The sequence below is a fragment of the Crocodylus porosus genome, unplaced genomic scaffold, assembly GCF_001723895.1.
Source record: "Crocodylus porosus isolate Cpor-Errol unplaced genomic scaffold, CroPor_comp1, whole genome shotgun sequence".
NCBI lineage: Eukaryota > Metazoa > Chordata > Crocodylia > Crocodylidae > Crocodylus > Crocodylus porosus.
Genome location: NW_017728915.1, coordinates 6,202,948 through 6,221,684, shown reverse-complemented (window position 1 = coordinate 6,221,684; position 18,737 = coordinate 6,202,948). Strand labels below are relative to the sequence as shown.

Genomic DNA, 18,737 nt, shown 5'->3' with positions numbered 1-18,737 from the left:
CGGACTAGATGATCTGCTCAGGTCCCTTCCGACCCTAGAAACTATGAAACTATGAAATAGATTGTGTAGGTTTCAAGTTTGGTTTAGAGGTGGAGGGTAGCTTAGGGGGAAGCTTAGGTAAAGAAAGCATTAGCTCCATGTAACTTGAATGCACAGCAGTATTAAAATGGATGGTCTGCTTTTAATTTTTAAATTGCTTAGTGTGACTTCTATGCCAGTGTGTCAAGCAACCCTAGGTCTTGTAATGTCTCCTATGTGCATCTGCTAGTATTATGAACCAGCTGCTCAGTAATTAGTAGTTTTCTGTGTGCTTAGAAATGAATGAAATCCCAGGTTTTGGGATGTGTCAGATAGTTGGAGTCTTGCCCTGTTAAGGGTGAAGATGGTTTAAATGCCCTTTTCACTTCTTGCAGAACTAGAGGGCTAGCTTAAAAATGGTTATACTTACACAGATCTTTTCTTTCTAATTTATTTATCTCTTAAGTATATGTGATCACATAATGCCTAGCCTGTAACTTTATTTACCTTTTCCTAAAACTCCTTCCTTTTGAGATGCCCATAGTGAAAGAGGTCTTAATAAAAATGGATTGGATTGTGTCAAAGAAATGTATATTAGCTTAGTCTCCGCCTGCTTTGAAATTCAGCATCACTTGGGCTTCTTGTGTTACCTAAATTGTTAAGATCTTTGGAACAGGTCCTTTGGTTTTCTGCTAATACAGCAAAGTGCCCAACATTTCTTAGTAATATTAAAATGCTAACTTCATAATTTGTTTCTTACTATGAGGGCTGTTGTAAAAAGTATTGGTGCTGGTATTCTTTTTCTCCTGCTACAGACGTATAACCAAGAAATAACAAATCACTGTCTGCCCTTATTGGAAAAACAGAGCAACTGGTGATGTATATATCCTCTGGGATGTAGTACTTCATTAGCATTCTGGGATCCCAGATTATTAAGATGGAGGTTTCCAGGTACCTTGCGTATCATAAGATACCCATCACTGGGTTCTGGCTTATCTTTAGAATGTCTAAGAGAACTTGCATGCATGTAGTGTGGTAGGTGTTAATAACTCTCTCTCTTACTCTCTTCTTTTTTTTTTTCCCCTTCTCCTAGAAGTGGATGTGAAGTAGCTGCTAAGCGTGTATAGGCTGCTCCCTGATAGAGCTGATAGACACCTGTCAGGATGTTTCTGCGCTTGCTGTCAGATGTGCGGTGGTGGACAGCCAGCTCAAGGTGGAGAAACATGGCCAGCTCTCGGAGCAGTGCCACAAGTGCAGCAGAACCTCGCTTGATCTCCCTGCCAGCCCAGGCACAAGTGGTAGTCTGTGGTGGTGGAATTATGGGCACATCAGTGGCATATCACCTTGCCAAGTTAGGCTGGAAGGACGTAGTCTTGCTGGAGCAAGGCAGGTAAGGACTGGATTTGTCTTCTATTAAAACAAAAATAAAATAAAATTTAGAACTACATAGGACTTGCACATCTATAATGCCTCTCTTGTGTTTTATTTCCACCATTTCAATTTTTACCATCTTCAGACACACTTCCTGAAGTCAATAGGGTTTGGTCATTTCTTCACAAGTACAGGGAGAGTTCCAAGTTCCACAGTGTTGGCTTTGCTTTACTCAACCAAGCTATGTAGGCTGCTTTTAAAAGAAAAAAAACCCCCATAAATGATTTTCATAGGACGAGAGGGAGCAACTTTAACATTTTCAAGCATGAGCTTTGTTTCTCATCCATACTAAAATTCAGCCTACTGACGCATAGCAGAAGTCACTTAAAAGTGCTCCATGTGCCTTGTGCACAGGTAGACTGGGAAGGGCGGTGGCATATGCATATGCTCCTACCTTTATTAGGATTATCTGATAAGCCTAAAGTAGGTACAAATGTCCTCTCTTACCTAAGGCCTTTCCTATTTGTTGATTCTGCCCCCAGCTATTCTCCTCCTGGAAACAGAGGTACATGGGATAGTGCCACCTGCCCTGGAAAGCCCAGGAGATGCTGTGCAGGATATGCTATTCCTAAACCATCCCAGAAAGATGCCTATCCAGCTTCTTTTTGAAAGCCTGTAATAAAGAAGATTCCATACTTTTCTGAAGTAGTTTGTTTCATTGTCCTACTGATACGAGCATTAGGAAATTGTACCTGAGTTTTAATCTTGGCCTGCATATGTTGCAGTTTAAACCCATTCCCTCATGTCTTGATGTTTGTGGCAAGGAAAAACAAATGTTATCTTTCCTTATAGCACCTATTCAAATGGTTCAAACCTATTCTAATGTTTTCTCTTGATCTCCTTTTTCTCCAGACCTAATATATCCAGTTTTCTCAACTTTTCCTTATGTGGTTTGCATTCCAGTTCTTTTGTCATCTTTTTGCTTGCCTTTTGCAAAGTCTGTACATCTTTCTTGAAATGTGGTACCAAGAATTGCATGTGATGTTCCAGCTGAGACCTAACCAGTGTTAAGTAAGGTGGTATGGTCTCTCTCCATGCCATACATAAAATATATCTGTTAATGCAGGCCAAAATTGCATTCTCTTTTTTTTTCCCCCCACCTCCAACAGCATCACATTGCGGACTCGTGTTGAGTTTGTGATTTACCAAATCTTAGATCCTTTATGTCAGTGCTATGCCTACCCAGTTGTCGTCCCCAACCCCCCCTGCATTTATTTGTACATTTTTGGTTTTTCTTCCGTAGGTGAATTATGTAGCTAGCCTGTCCAACAAGAAAAGATCAAGTTTATTTGGCCTGACGTTTTTTTTCCAGAACAAAATCCACATTGCTGGTTAGGAATCATCCCTTCCTCCACTGAATGTTTTACAACTTGATTGTTTTCTAATGTACTCTAGTACCTTCTTAGATACTGAAGTCAGACTGACTGATCTGTAATTTCTTGACTTCTCATTTTCCTTTTTCTTTTTTTTTTTTTTAAGATCGCCCTTTTCTAATCATTTGACAATCTTCCCTGTCACCCATGACTTTGCAAACATTATTGCCAGCAGCTATGAAATTTCTTTAGCCAATTCCTTCAGCTTCCATCATCAGCCCATGTTGATTTTAAATTCATTCAAATTTGTCAAAAATACTCCCTGACATACCCGGATCTGCTTTTCTCTCCTTTCTGTATATAAATTTGCTGTTTTCTTTTGTTTATGTTGTATCATTTCGTTAGGGTTTTTTCCCTGTGAAAATAGAGGCAAGCTAATCATTGAGCAGCTTTGCTTATTTTATCTTTTTTGTTTTCCCATCCTCACTATGGAGCAGTAGGCCCAGAGTTCCCCTGTTCTATCTTCTGTGTGACAGTTTTAGAACCCCCTATTCTTATCTTGTCTTGCCACCTTCCTCTGAGGTACTGAGGTGTTGGGAGTAGCTAAGGCTTGGGATTTTTGGCTGGTCCAGCTAGTACTTTTAAAAAGTTCAGAGAGGATCCTGCATTGTGGTTGTATCTCTCGCCAAATTTGTAGTCATTAAAGAATTTTTCTCTTAATTCATATGGGCATGGAATGGGAATTTTTAAATTCCTCTGTAGTATGGTATTTTAGGGATGGAGTATTGTTATAGTCATACTGAGCTGGGAAATTTGTAAGAAGCATGGCATTTTCTGGTGAAATCTTTTATTGGACCAGCATCTATAACTCACCCTAACCAACCAATAACAGTTTATCATTGTCAGTGATAATGCAGTTCTACCCTGGTTCCACACAGGATGAACTTGCTAGCTGGTAAGGCTAGTGTAGCTGCCAGCCCCAACCTCTTCCCTGCCCTCTCAGGGTGTTAGTCCTAGGAGTTGCCAAGAAAATACCTAACCCAGATACTAGGGGTTAGGAATTTATAGACTCATAGAAAATTAGGGTTGGAAGGGACCTCAAGAGGTCATCTAGCTCAAAACAGGACCATCTCCAACTACATCATCCCAGCCAAGACTTTGTCTAGCTGTATCTTAAACAACAAGGACAGAGGGTTTACCACCTCTCTGGCTAACCTGTTTTGAGTGTTTTAACTTTCTTACTAGAAGGGTAGTATTTCCTAATATCCAACCTAAACTTCCCTTGCTGCAACTTGAGGCCATTACTTCTTGTTCTGTCATCTGCCATCAGTGAGAACAGCATAACTCCATCCTCTTTGGAGCCTGTCTTCAGGTACTTAAAGGAGATTGGATTTCGCTTAGGGGGCCTCTTCCAACCTTTATTCCTTTTTTCTCATCCTAGAGTGATTCCCTCCCCTATCCCCTTGTTGCATACAAAAACAGCAAACTGGTTGTCAGTGAGAATTACAATGCCCTACACAAGTCGGCTACAAACCTGAGATGTCAAATAAGCTGTTGGAGTAACCGCCACAGAATCCTTTTTTTGTTTGTTTTTGGGGGTTTTTTCTTTTCTTCCTTCTGTCAGCCAGATGAGGCCTTCTTTGTAACTTCTTCTGCAGGCTGGCTGCTGGCACCACTCGATTTTGTGCTGGCATTGTGAGCACTGCCAGGCACGTGTCCATAGAGCTCAAGATGGCTGACTATTCAAACAAGTTGTATCAGGAGTTAGAACAAGAGACAGGAATAAAAACAGGTAAGCAAAATAATCTGTGGAACAAATTTCTGAGAAATGGATTCAAAGTATTAATTGAAATTAATAATGCCATTATCCAGTGCCATAGTGAGACTTCATCTAGAATTCTGTGTACAGTTCTGGTCGCCCATGTCAAAAAAGATATCGTCAGACTGGAACAGGTGCAATTTAGCAGTGTAGGAGTTCAGAGTAGGAATTAATTAGAACTGACCAGGAAGCGAGCATGTTTAGATTATATTATTTTGGCATGTATTTCTGTTTTTCTGGGAGAACCAGCAGTCTTACTATAAACTGCTGTTTATACTCCACCAGCATATTAAAGTTGATAGTGGGTATAGGAAAGCACCATGGCAGCAGCTGCACAACAGTTTCTGACCAGTTTTAATAATCTCATAAAAAGCTGTTCAAGCCCTCTTTACATTTTATATATATAATATATAAATAAAATAAAAATCTGGTATTTGGGTTCCTTCCCCCAACCAAGGATCTTTTTTTCAGCCAGTGCACAGGATGGGTAGTGTTTTCTAATGAACAGCAAGTGTTTTTTCCCAGTTGTTCAATATGTGGCCTTGGTGTTCAAATTGCTCTGAAAACAGATTTATTAATTTCTTTGTTGACCTTTGTTATACTTATCACTATCATTTAAAAGCTTCACAAATATGAATGGATTTATCTTAACATGTTGAGGTGTGTGGGTTATCCTCAACTTATAGCTGAGAAATTGAGGCAACGAGATGAAGACAAAAAGTGTCCATTAATTGCGGGTGCCCAGTTTAGATTGCCAGGGCCTGTTTTTCTTTTTAGAGCACCTACCATATGTTTGAAATGCAGATCTTATTGACTTAAAGTGTAGCTGTCAGGGCCCAGCATTTCTGCATATTTTGGGTTTTGTTCCAAGCTCAAGAAGAGGGTAACAGGCATTGTGTCTGTTCCTTGCTACCTTGGCTACCTTTATCTAGTCCTTCCCCCATCTCTTCCAGTATAGGAGCTACTCCCTAAGTTTTTCCCTCCCTCTTGCTCTCAATCAAATCTAATTGCCCAGCTGTTTAGAGTTTATTTGAACATTTCTCCCTTCTCCTCTATCTCTTTTCCCAGCCAGTCCAAGTCAGCCTCCTTCAGCTCTCCATCCCACTGATTCCTAGTCCTGGTGAGTCCCAGTGTCCACCATGGCACCTTAATCTGTTCTCAGTTTCCTGCTTACATTTTGCTTGCTCAGCTAGCCGTAATTTCTTTTTCCAACCAGTTTCCCTTCTCTCTCTCTACCAGCCTCCAATCCCAGTCTTCCCTACCCCAGGTCCAATTCCCCCAGGTCTTGCATTTGAATGAGACAGCTCCACTGTAATCACTGGGCCTAGCTTGTGGAGCACTGAGAGCAGAGAAAAGCCAAACTCCCTGCTTTTTGTTCTGGTGCCTGGCCTGTGTTGGCTCTGCGCTGCAGCTGTAGGGGATGTTCTGCTCAGCCCTGGACTGGAGGTCAGATTTTGGGGGATTTTAGTTACAAAGCTCTAGTTGCTGTCTACTAAGCCTGTGCAAACAATTTTTCAAATGCTTATAAATTGGTCAGATTTGGGTGGCTTTTGCAGGGACAGCAAAAGGTAAATCCTTGACATAATCAAAGATAAGCAAAGGTATGAGTGAGCGAAAACAGGGTTTTTATAGTGTCAACCTTAGCACATTGTGTTGCTAGTGACCTTTATGTTTGAGGTTACTTTTTAAGTGGTTGTATTCATTCAGTAGTTGCGCAGTCCAAAAATATTCAGTTATTAAATGAAGTCTTTTCTTCCCATTATTAAGCAGTTATTGGATCAGATTGGGCAGTACTCCTTAGTGCCTGCTGGTAGGCCCTTTCCCTACGAAATTCTCTTTTGACACTTCATGGTTGTGAAGTATAATCTGTGAGGGTGTTTATGAACATGGGTAAATGTAGTCTAAAGCCGGGTTTAAATAACACTAGAAGTATACATCAAACTCTGCCTCTTCAAAGTGTTTTATCAGCACAATTGCAGGTTAGTAGCTGATTTCTGTATTAATACTGGGAGTTGGGTTTTCCAGGCTCTTGAGTACTAGAAGCAGCAGGTCCACTAGGATCAGAAGGGCTTAGAACCCAACAAACTCTGATTTAACCTTGGTTGTTGCCGCAGGGTATATGAAGACCAGCTCTATTTCACTGGCTCAGACTCAGGACCGACTGATCTCCCTGAAACGCATTGCTTCAACACACAAGTATGTATAAGCAGAGAATTGTACTGGATCTGAATGCCCCTGTGCCAGCCTTTCTTGAGAGGCTAACAACCACCATCCTTTTTGTATTGTGTGGCAGGGTAATGGGGATACCTTGTGAAATCATCACCCCAAAGCAAGTGGCACAACTACACCCACTAATTAACATTCACGACCTTGTGGGGGCTTTATATATGCCAGAGGATGCAGTTGTATCATCTGCCGATGTGAGCCTTGCTCTGGCAAATGCTGCCTCTCGGAATGGTATGAATTTTTAAAATCTATAGCATGCCTACCCCCTCGTGTCTGCCTTGGTACAAAGGAAAATGACCATCTGTGTGGACATGGTGTTAGCTTTTGTATTCAGATTTACAGTATTTTGATTACTAAAGTCTCATACTTCTCTTCTTTAAAACTTGTTTCACAACCCTAAAGCCAGATTAAAACTTGTTTCAGTATTGTGTCCTTGAAATCCCACTGGGAGGAGAATTTATATAGAGCCCTACAAGTATTTTTGTGGTACATAAGAGTCCTTGAAAGTCCAGATGAAGTCAGTTTGAACAGTTTTGTTATCTGTAGGGCCAAAGGGGTATGTGATCATGGCAGCTGGAATACCTCATTGGACTCGTGGACTTCTGGGTAGTTTGGAGGCAAAGGTGGCTCTGTTGGAATTTTGTTTGGGAAGCTTAGGGTGGTGTAAAAGAAGAACAAGGTTAGGATTTAATAATAAAGATTGGACCTGTTAAGACTGAAACTTGATGAGGTTGGAAGGACCTTATTAGGCCTGTGTGAATAGAGAAGTATTTGATTTGGATTTGGCTGATTCGGAGGACAGTGATTCAGTTTGGTGATTCAAATCACTGTCCCCATTTGATTTGGCTGAATCAGAATTGGAGTTTCAGCGCTAATTTGGAGATTCAGATTGACTAGGGAGAAGCAGGCACAGCCAGGCAGCTGCAGATTCTCCCACAGCTCCTCCGGCCATACCTGCCTCTCCCCAAGTTTGGGGAGCCACAGGAGAAGCCCCCATGGCTGCCCTGCCCAGCCCCATCCCTGGCCCAGCTCTTAAAAAATAAAAAAAAAATCCCTGCACTCACCAGCTCCTAGACAGTCCAAAGTGCCCTGCCGAGCCACACTGCACCCACACCATGGGGCAGCTGCCATGTGGTGGTGGGGGCAATCCCTGCTGCCCCATGCTCCACAGGGGGGTTCTGCCATGAGGCCTCAGAGGCCCTGATCGCCCTGAGGGCAGGGCAGCCATGGGGGGCTTCTCCCATGGCTCCTCTGGTTATGCCCCCTCTGCTCCAGCAGGGGGGAGCCGCGGGAGAAGCCCCCATGGCTTCCCTGCTTGGTCCCAGCCCAGCCATTGGAGAGTGTGGGGACAGGATGCAATGCAGATACAGCTCGCTCCAGGTGGCAGCAGGGCATAGCCCCTGCTCCCAGCACTACTGTGCCCCACATCAGCACTGAGAGCGGGGGCTCTGCCTTGCCGCCACTTGCCAGCCAGTGCAGAGGGGCAGGCGCTGCTGCTGCTTGCCAGCTGCCATAGTGGGGTGTGGGATGCAAGCGCAGCAGTGCTGGGAGCGAAGGCTATGCCCTACTGCTGCTTGCCCCCTTCTGTCTGGAGCAAGCCATGCCCACATTCTGCCCCACAGCCCTGGCTGGGAAAGCAGCAGCAGGTCATAGCCCCTGCTCCCAACACTGCCACACCCACGCCCCCCCGCTCCAGCTGGGCAGCTTGTCCCAGTCCCTCCCTCAACCCCAACAGACTTACCAGCTGGAGGCAGCTTTGTCAGCTGCCTGTTTAGTCTATGGCCGAATTGCCAAGGCGGCCAAAGCTTTTCCAATTCAGTTTGGGTGCTTTGACTCTATTTGCAGCTTTTAATTGGTCTCCCAATTCAATTCGGATTCAGAGATTCAGTCCCTGAATTGGGCCAAATCTCCTCCGAATCGAATCAGCTACTGAAGCTTCACACAGGCCTAGCGCTTATAAGAAGAACATGGGTGGAGTTCTGAAGTTCTTTTAGGTTGGTTGGTGCTTGATGGATGCAGCTGAGTAGAGCAAGGCATGATACCTAGAGCCAGTTACCTCCAAGACTGGAAGTGCTGTTGTCATGACTTGAGGATTACCTGGTATGGTAGTTATTTACCTGGTATGGTAGTTATGGCATGGTATCATTATTGAGGGAAATAAATGACTAATGAAACTAAGTGCCACCAAGGTCTTTGCCTTAGAACTGTGTGGGCTGGAACTTCTGTTTTCCAATTTGATTTTTTCCCTCTGAGTCCTGTTTGTTTCCTGAATGTCTTCATGTATATTGAAGCAATGATGACTATTTTCTCTGAGAATAGCGAGTAGCTTTCATAGTGATGTCATCATCCAGGCATAACTGATTTCAGAAGTAAAGTTAGATTAAAGAGTCTTTGATTTATAGATTTCTCTTTTCATGCCATCCATTCTATTGATTTTTGTTCCCCTTTATTTGTTCCTGTTGTTCATAATCCCATATCAAAGAAATACATATTCCCAGCTGCCTGCAAGGGGGTGTTTTAAACCTTTCCACAAGGCACTAAAGCAATTCTGCAATTTTCCAAAGAAGTTAGAATGTAGAAATATCCCTCCCTTGATGGGAGGAGATGCTTTAGAATGAGCTCTGGTGTTAGCAGCCTGTTATCAGTAGCCTGTTAGCAGTAAGTCTTGTGTGTCTGCTCCTTTTTGCAGGTGTCCAGATCCATGACAGGACAAGTGTCAGTCATATCCTGGTCCAGAAGGGTCATGTGACTGGAGTTGAGACTGACAGAGGGCAGATTCAATGCGAGTATTTTGTCAACTGCGCTGGCCAGGTTGGATTATTTAATTTTTCTTCTCTCTGTTTTTGTGAGGATCCTAGTATATTCCAATTCTCTAACAGTGGAGAAAAGCATGTAGTGACCAGTAAATGAAGTAACCACTGTTTTTTCCTGATGCTTCCCTTTTCTCTCAAAATGGACAAACTCTTGCCAGTTCCCAGCTGTCTGGTCTCTAATGTGGAAAAATATTAGTTCGTAGATTCATACCTGAAGGGATCATTCTGGTCACCCAGTCAGATCTCCTGCATAGCACAATGTTTAAGATTACTCCAAATTACTTATTTACATCCCCAGATAGCTGTGGCAGTTACTTCCTACTTGTTCCCTCTACTCTCGAAATGAAGGTGGTTCTTATTGGCAGAGCTGAGTTTGTCATCCATGCATTTACTTTTAATAGTATTTTTCTTTTCTACAAAGCATGCCATTTTCTCCAGCTTGTTCAGTTTTATACATTTTTATCTTTTAGAAGCTTACCAATTGAACTGATCTGTTATATTGCCCTCTTAATATTAAAGTCCATCTATTCATTAACTCAAAACAGTTTGGATATGTAAGTGCTTGCTGTTTTCTTGGCACTGCAATTAAGTGTCAGCCTGCTGAGAAGCACCGTACCCTTTGACAATTTAGATTTGCCCAGAGTCATAATGGGAGGAGCACCCTCTCTTGCAATGAAGGGCTTTGTTGTGCCTTAAAAGTATAATTAAGACCCTTTCTTTTGTTCTTGGAAACTACTGTCTTTCTAGCTACTGTAGTGTCTCAGCTGTAAAGATGCGTTTTGACCATTGTTTTTTCTCACTAAAATCAGTTTTATCTTCTTAATGTGGGTCCCCAACAGTAGAAGAATCTAAAATGTTATCTGTTAGACCTTGCTTCTGATGAAAGCACAATATTCCCCTAGTAATATAAATGCAAGATATTATTGTTTGTTCTGCATTGTGGTAGTCCCTGTGATCCACAGCTATAAACCAGATCTCCGTTGTTCCTAATGCTATATAAATGCAGAACAAAATGATGATCCCTATCCCAAGGGGCTAATGGTCCAAGTAAATGGTACAGTTCTTCCATTAAAGGCACTGAGCTGACATCAATCTGCTCTTTCGTGAGGTAAACGCACAAGTCTTTTAAAGAAAAAAACCAACAAAAACTCAAATTTCTCATGGCTTCTGGTCTGTGACTAAGCCTTTCTGTTTTCAGTGGGCCTATGAGCTGGGTCTTTCCAGTGAGGAACCAGTCAGTATCCCACTGCATGCCTGTGAACATTTTTACCTCCTGACGCATCCCTTGAAGAAACCTCTAGAAAGCAACACACCAAGTGAGGACTTTCCCACTCTATTTTGTTTTTCTAGTGAACTTTCTCTGCCTTTGTAAAGACAAGACTTTCCTTATGAAGATGGAGCTGATTGGGTGCAATTAGTCTTCCACTCTGCCAAGACTATGTTCTGGGCTTTCTTTATGCATGCTGAATGTTCAATTTGAGGGCTGGGGAAGGAAGCAACTGTTTGTTTACTTGAAGGTAAACTCTTGGTCCCAAACTTGAGCTTTAGCTGGATAAGAGGGACTGCTTTGGAATTAGCTTGACTCTGGATTTGCAAGTGTTAGTATTTCAGTTGTGGTGTGCAGATGACACTTATGGTATGTGGAGGGGGTGATGCAGCTTTGGCATTGTTTTTCTTGTAGGCCATTGTCTTTAAGCAGGCTGTATTTTTTGCTCTTCTAGCCGAAGTTCAGACTTTATAATGGCATTTACACATCAGTGAGCTGTAGGGGAACAAAAGCACTCCTGGGTGCTCTGGGCTTTGGGTTTCCCTGAGAGAGTGAGCCAGGTGTGCTTGTAGGGCTAGGAAGTAGAAAGTTTTGGTTGGTTGCTCTTACTACATCTCTTCAAGTGACTTCCTAATGAATGCCCTTCACTGACCGAGTAACTTTTATGTTTCCAGCTTCTTTGTTTGTGGATGACCTTCTGTTATGAGATGTGTATAGTAGTGACTTCTGCTTCTTCCCATCTCATCCTTTCTCTTTTTTCCTCTGCAGCCATTGTGGACTTAGACGGTAGGATCTACATTCGCAGTTGGCAAGGTGGCATCCTTTCTGGGGGCTTTGAGAAGAACCCCAAACCCATCTTTACTGAGGGCCGGAACCAGTTGGAGATTCAGAACCTGCATGAAGACTGGGATCACTTTGGTATGCTAGGGTCAAAGGGCTTGCAGACCTTACATGGGCGGGCTTCCACAACAGCACAACAGAAGGCTTGACAGAAAGATAAAGCTGCCAACCAGGGGAAGCATGCTGTAGACATTTGTCTGCCTTTACTAAAAGGTGGGAGAAGTTTGGGAACTTGGAGTAGTGGGTTCAGCTGTTAGTTTGTGGGGCAGACAGCATGAAAAACTCTTACCCACTGGTGCTGCCTTCTGTGTCCATTGGTAGACATCCCATTTTGCCTGGAGATAGTCTAATCTGTACCAGATATAGGAGAAATGTACAAACCTCACTTTTTTAAACAGGGACTATACTTAGTATGAGACTAGTTCTCCTGTGGTCAGAGTTCAGCATTTGCTATTTGCCAGGTTTCTCCCTTTCATTGTCTAGATAATGGTACATTATTATTATCCCCACCCCCCAAAATTTTCCATGTATGCTAGCTTGCATTTTCTCAAGGTTAATCTCCGTTTTTATTTTGTGTGAATACTTCTAACTAGAAGTTTGCATGCTTTATTGCCCTTTGTAGGCTATGTGTATTTTACTTACCATGGAAGGATGCAAGGAGTCCATGCTTCCTCACAATGTCCCTGTGTGCTTCCTTCACATCCCCATTATTTTAGGACCTCTCCAACTCCTTGCTAATTTTTTCCATACCAACACCTCCATATGACACTACACTCTACCTCACCATTTCCCTTGACTGCTAATGCCTTAGCATTTGACTTTCTAGGTAGAGTGGGTTTTACAGAAACAATGCATGCATAAGGGGCTCCTTGCCTTCTTTCCCTGACCTCCCATTCCTACCACCACTTGTTAAATTATTCCTTTGCTTTCTGGCTGTGAGGTAGTATCAACGTAAAATAATTTAAACTTTGGGCTAGTGGGTAGAACTGAGATGTGGGTGTGCTCTTTTTGTGAAAAGTTGGGGGCTGCCATTAACAGGTTTCTTCACCTCTGAACAATTGCAAACCTGGTTGAAATTGCTATCTGCTAATTAGTGGCATTCTCGCTGTCATGCATGTGCTCTCTTCCCTGTTTCCCCTTCTGTTTTCAGTTTTCATCAAAATTGATAAAATTCTGCCTATATGTGTATAGAATTTATAGACAGACAAAGGATGCCAGCAACCTAAGTATAGTTGCTTCCTTCAGTCAATTTCTCTGTCTACAGCTCTGGTAGATTTAATTAATGATTAGAACACCATTTAGTTTAGAGTTGTCGTAATAGCTACTATAAGGCCAGATAAAATGTTGGTCCTATTGTCATCTATAGAAGTAAAATTTAACCATATACTTGCAGTCTAGGCTCCTGGGTTACAAAGTGGGAGAGTGAGTAGAGGTGACAGGAGCTGTGTTTCTAGTAAGATATTTTAAGGAAATGTAGAATCATAGCCATTTTATACCTGCATGTAAAATGCAGGGAGACTTTTGGGCAGTGCTGGTTTCTGGAGAAGCCTTTTGAAGTACTTTGCAGAAGCATATAAGTAGGAAAAGTAAATATTTGTTGTATGGCCCTGTCTTCTCCTTAATACCCCAGACGGGGTTCTTTCTCTGGCCTGAGAAGGCAAGGTTTGTTGGAGCTGTTTCTGCTGGTGTGTACTAGTTGTACCTTTCAGACAGTGTCCTTTTGTCCTCTAGATGCATTGCCATGGAAGGTGTTGGTATCTACTGAGATCATATTATTCCCTCCATGTTGACTTGTACAGTCTGGTTTGTGCCCAGTTTGGGGATGTAAGCAAAATGACTGAAATGCCCACAGACTAAAGGCCTCGATTTGTCAGGATTAGAATGCCTGTTTTGTTTTGGGAAACAGAGCCACTGCTGAGTGCCCTTCTCCGTAGAATGCCAGGTTTGGAGACTCTGGAGATAATGCAATTGGTGAATTGCCCAGAATCCTTCACACCAGACATGCGGTGCATCATGGGAGAGTCGCCCACTGTACAAGGCTATTTTGTCCTGGCTGGGATGAATTCTGCTGGAATCTCTTATGGCGGGGGAGCAGGCAAGTAAGTGGCTCACTACTATAGTGCAAGTGCAGTAGTTGGGGCTTATGTGCAATGTGACAATGTTCAAATCCTACATGTATGAAAATTTTACCTGATACTCAGGTACCTGAGTTCACTTAATATAGCCTGGTTAGTGTATTCTTTCTAGTTTCTAACTCGGCATTAATGAGGGAGAAAAATTTATATGATTTTTTTTTTTTTCTTCAGTCCATTTCCCTTTTTACGTTTGTCGAGTCCTCATCAGGTTATAATCCTCTTTGCACACCTTCTCGTTCCCCTGCTCATCTCCAGCCTTGTTCAAAGATATAGTTGGTGAGTCTGCAGCAGTACTGGAAATAGCAAAGCAGACGGCCTCTTGGCCCCAGATTAAACATACTTCAGCACTCATTGTTTCGTGTAGCCAAAGGACTTGGCATAATAGCAGTGCTAGCTATCCAACCATCTCTGGTTTCGTTAAGAATGCCCGCTTAATTTCCTGCTGCTTCATGAATTTCAAGGCAGTAAAATATTAATGATTTGATGTATTTGGTAGATGAATTTAAATAGTGGAACCACCAATTTCCTCAGCTTCCACTGGTGTGTAGCTTTTTCCTTATTGGAAAAATGAAAACCAACCAAGCAATCAAACAAAAATGACCCAGTTTGTATTGCTTCTGATTTTAAATGCCAAACTCTTTTCAATAAGGCATCAGATAACATATAATTTTCCTTTTGTTTCTGTCGCCAATCAGATATTTGGCTGAGTGGATGGTAAATGGGTATCCATCAGAAAATGTGTGGCCCCTAGACCTAAAGCGTTTTGGTGCTCTTCAAAGCAGTCGCACCTTCCTCCGTCACCGTGTCATGGAAGTTATGCGTAAGTAAGATCACAAGCTTTCACTTGCATATACAAAGAAGTTAAGGATTGTTTTCTTTCTCATCATCTCTTCCCCTGGCACTGAACTGCAGTCATTCTAAAGGATGTTTTCTGCTTTGTTAGTAGTCATTATGGCAATGCAGCCTTTGCATGTCTCCTAGGTAATTCTGAATGGGAGTGCATGCCTCCTAGCTAATTCTGGATGGAAATTTAGGGCATACCTAGTTAGGGCTCCAAAATGCCACACTTGCTCACATACAACACTCCTTAGAATAGGAAACACCTTGTTTTTGAAAGACAGAATAAAGAAAAAAAATCTTTCTTGAACTTTTTGGCTATGAGGGCAGTCAAGCATTGGAACGGGTTACCTAGAGATGCTCTGGAATTGCCATCCCTGGAAATTTTCAAGAGCAGGTTAAACAGACACTTGGCTGGGATGATCCTGCCTTGAGCACAGGGCTGGACTAGTTAACATCACAAGCTCCCCTTCAGCCCTCCTTTGCAATGATCTTACCTGAGTAGCAGCAGCTAGGTACCAGACCTGCTTGCTGTTGTGGTCCTTGTGGGTCCCATATAGATTTTTACTTGTCTTATGTTGGGCAGAAGTTTTAAATGGCAGAAACTGCTTTGACCATATTTCCTTGCATATTAGCACTCACCAGTTTCCAGCAGCTGTTTTTGGGGAAGGCGGGAGGCATGTGCTAGATGCGGGTAATATATAACAATAGAAAAAAAGCACAAGTTACTAGTTAAGAGCATTATGTTGTCCTAAGCATCATAATGCTGTGCATGTCAGTATATTATGGAAATGTTAGTGTGCTAATACAAGAATATTTAGGCTAGATGTCTCATTTATCACTTTTGAAGATTTTGCAAATGCTGGGAAAAAAGGCTTGGCATGTTGCTGCTGTCCATGTCTTCTAATCTTCCTTCATTCCAAAGTTTCTAATCAGCTGTGAATTAAGAACCAAATTTTGTGTACCTTTATACACACACATAGCAGTTTTCAAGCTGCATAAGGGGTATTTCTGATAGTTATAGAATTGAAAACTATTACCCATGTCGTGGGAACACAAGTATCCACACAACTCCGAAGAACCTGTAGTAATCTATGCGCTGCATGGGTAGCTATGCAGCTATATATTAAGGCTGTGTGAAGCTTCAGTCGTTGATTTGATTAGGCCTGATTCAGTGGACAAATCTCCGAATCAAATCTGGAGTCCCTTTAATTTCTCTGAAACAAATTGGAACCCTCCAAATCAATTCAGAAAGATTTGATAGTTCAGACAGACACAGCTTTAAATGGGGTTTTTTTTCTACATACCTCAAGGTACCAGGTGGCTCGTGAATGCTGAGATAGTGGTACAGATGGAGTGTCCCACAGGAGCCCGGGGGGTACCCAGAGCGCTCAGCAGCAGACCTGAAGCATTTCTGGACTGCTTCCAGGTTCGCTGGGGAGCACACTGCCCCTGCCTCCCCTCCCCCATCCCCCCCACGCACCTTCCCTAGCTTGGCTACTGGTGCTTCCTGGGTCTGGGGGTGGGGCACCTGGGGTCTCCTTGCAGCTGATTGCCGAGCCACAGTGGTGCAGGGTAGGGGGGCCCAACGCGCTCAGCAGTGGACCTGGAAGTGGACCGAAAGCCCACCCCTAACCACACTCCTGTAGGACAGTCCATGCACCCTAGCATCGCTGTGTTCACAAGCTGCACCTGGTACCTCGAGGTACGTAGAAAAAACATGAAATCTGTGTCTATGGCCAAACCATCGATTCTCTGAATTGGCATCGAATCTTCAGATTCAGATTTGGCCAAATCAAATCGGGACAGTGATCCGAATCAACAAATTGAATTATTGTCTCCAGTTCAGGCAGAATCCAAATATGAATCGAATACAGCTCATTTCACATGCCCCTACTTTATATACATGTACTTTATAGATTCATAGATGCTAGGATCAGAAGGGACCTCAGTGGTTCAAGTCTGATCCCCCCCAGCCAGGTGCCTGTCCAGTCTCTTCTTGAAGACCCCCAAGGTAGGGGTGAGATCACTTCCCTTGGGAGCCAGTTTCTGGCAACCCTAACTGAGGAAGTTCTTTCTGATGTCCAGCCTAAATCTACTCTGTCAGCTTGTGACTGTCATTCCTGGTTATTCCAAGGGGTGCCCTGGTAAACAGAGCATCTCCTATTCCCTGCTGCTCCACCCCTGCCCCCTCCCAGCTTTCCCTTGCAGAGGCTGAAAAGGTCTTGGTCCCTGAGCCTTTCCTCATAGGGGCTTTCCTGCAGGCCTCTAACCACATGAGTGGCCCTCCTCTGGACCCTCTCAAGGTTGTCCACATCCCTCTTGAATTGCAGCACCCAGAATTGGACACAGTACTCGAGCTGCAGCCTGACTGGTGCCGCATAAAGGGCACCTCCCTGGACCTGTTCATGATGCACCTACTAATGCATGACAAAGTGTGGTTAGCTCTGCTAATTACTTCATCACATTACTGACTCATATTCATCTTGGGGTCATTGTCAACTCAGATCTCTTTCTGCTGCTGAGAAGGTCATCCCCCAGCCTATGTGTGTGCTGGTGATTCCTTCATCCTAGGTGCCGGTACCTTGTACTTGTCCTATCGTTCTCTGCTCGCTTCTCTAACCTGTCCAGGTCCACCTGGATTTGGTTTCTTCCCATCAGCGTGTTTACTTCACCCCGTAGTTTTGTATCATCTGCAAATTTGGACAGAGTGCTTTCCACGCCCTCATCCAGGTCACTGATGAAGATATTGAACAGCACCAGCCTAAGGACCGAGCCTTGGGGGACCCCACTGCCCACGTCTTTTGAGGTCAATACCAACCTGTCCACCACCACTCTCTTAAGCCAATTTGCCACCCACATGACTGTGTAATCGTCTATGGCACAGTCGTTCAATTTGTTTATGAGAATAGAATGGGATTCTGTGTTGAAGACCTTCTTAAAGTCCAAGTAGATGACATCTACCTCGACTCCTGCATCTAAGTATTTAGTGACCTGGTCTTAGAAAGAAACAAGGTTAGTTAGGCAGGATCTACCTGCTATGAACACATACTGGTTGCCCTTCAGCATTATATTACTCACTGGACTCTTACAAATGTGATCCTTGATAATTTTTTCAAGAGTTTTCCCAAGGGTAGAGGTGAGACTAACTGGTCTATAGTTACCTGCATCCTCCTCCTTCCTCCCCTTTGGGTATGTGTAAGTCATAAAGTTCTACCTGACCAAAACCCATGACTAGCAGATAGTAGATACAGGAGAAAGAACCAAGGGGGATGGTCCTCCCATGTTAGCCCCATTAGCTGTATTTTTAGGGCATGTTCCCAGGAAGCAGGAGGGCCCCAGTTTTAGTACCCCCTCAGCAGGGATGTGCCATTGCCCCTGCTGGGAGTGAAATATAGAGATTCCTGGATAAGGATATTGCACCCTACCTCCTATTTTCTCCCCACCCTTTCTCCCTCCTTCCCCCAGGGTAAGACCAATCACCATATTTGAGGTCTGGAAAGAATTTTGCCCCATGGTCAGACTGGTATGGACTGTGGAGGTTACCATTCCCCTCCATTACAGGGGTCTCGAGTGTATTTTAACCACATTTGCAGCAGCAAGCAAGATATTAGCCTGCTTTATCTATGGCAGGTTAGGGTTTTGTCTTGTCATTTTGTTAGTGTTGACTGTATAGTTTTGCTGATAAATTACACAATGAACGTGTGTAGGATGGTTTTGATAGGGATGAGCCTGCCTCAGGCAAGGGGATTGACTAGATGACCCCTAGATATCTCTTTCAACCCTACTTTTCTAGGATTTCTACACTGTAGTAGAACATGCTAGTGCGCTTGGAAGAGTTGATGTTTGAATGACAGCACTTCAGAGGTATCATATGCAGTATATAGGGGCAGCACTGGAAAAGGTGTCTTAAGTAGCAGAATTTTCTTTAGTTGTGAAGCTAAAACCAGTAAAAGGTAGTCTGTAATAACTGGCTGGAATTGCTGTAGCAATGGATATTTTACAATTATTAGTAAGGAATGCTTGGCAGGAAAGGGT

The 18,737-nt window shown here is 43.2% G+C and overlaps 1 protein-coding gene across 2 annotated transcripts in view; it reads left to right on the top strand.

Moving 5' to 3' along the window:
• The window catches only part of PDPR (pyruvate dehydrogenase phosphatase regulatory subunit), a 35,980-nt gene that overhangs the window by 1,434 nt on the left and 15,809 nt on the right, over positions 1-18,737 (top strand). Inside the window, exons 2-10 of one of the 2 annotated variants that reach the window (XM_019535608.1) lie at positions 1,112-1,408; positions 4,421-4,554; positions 6,696-6,777; positions 6,875-7,038; positions 9,497-9,618; positions 10,819-10,936; positions 11,656-11,805; positions 13,634-13,826; positions 14,558-14,682. In XM_019535608.1, coding sequence (XP_019391153.1) covers positions 1,182-1,408; positions 4,421-4,554; positions 6,696-6,777; positions 6,875-7,038; positions 9,497-9,618; positions 10,819-10,936; positions 11,656-11,805; positions 13,634-13,826; positions 14,558-14,682 — 1,315 coding nt within the window. In that variant the 5' untranslated portion in view covers positions 1,112-1,181. The remainder of the gene's footprint in view (positions 1-1,111; positions 1,409-4,420; positions 4,555-6,695; positions 6,778-6,874; positions 7,039-9,496; positions 9,619-10,818; positions 10,937-11,655; positions 11,806-13,633; positions 13,827-14,557; positions 14,683-18,737) is intronic. The other variant, XM_019535609.1, reaches the window with a different exon arrangement.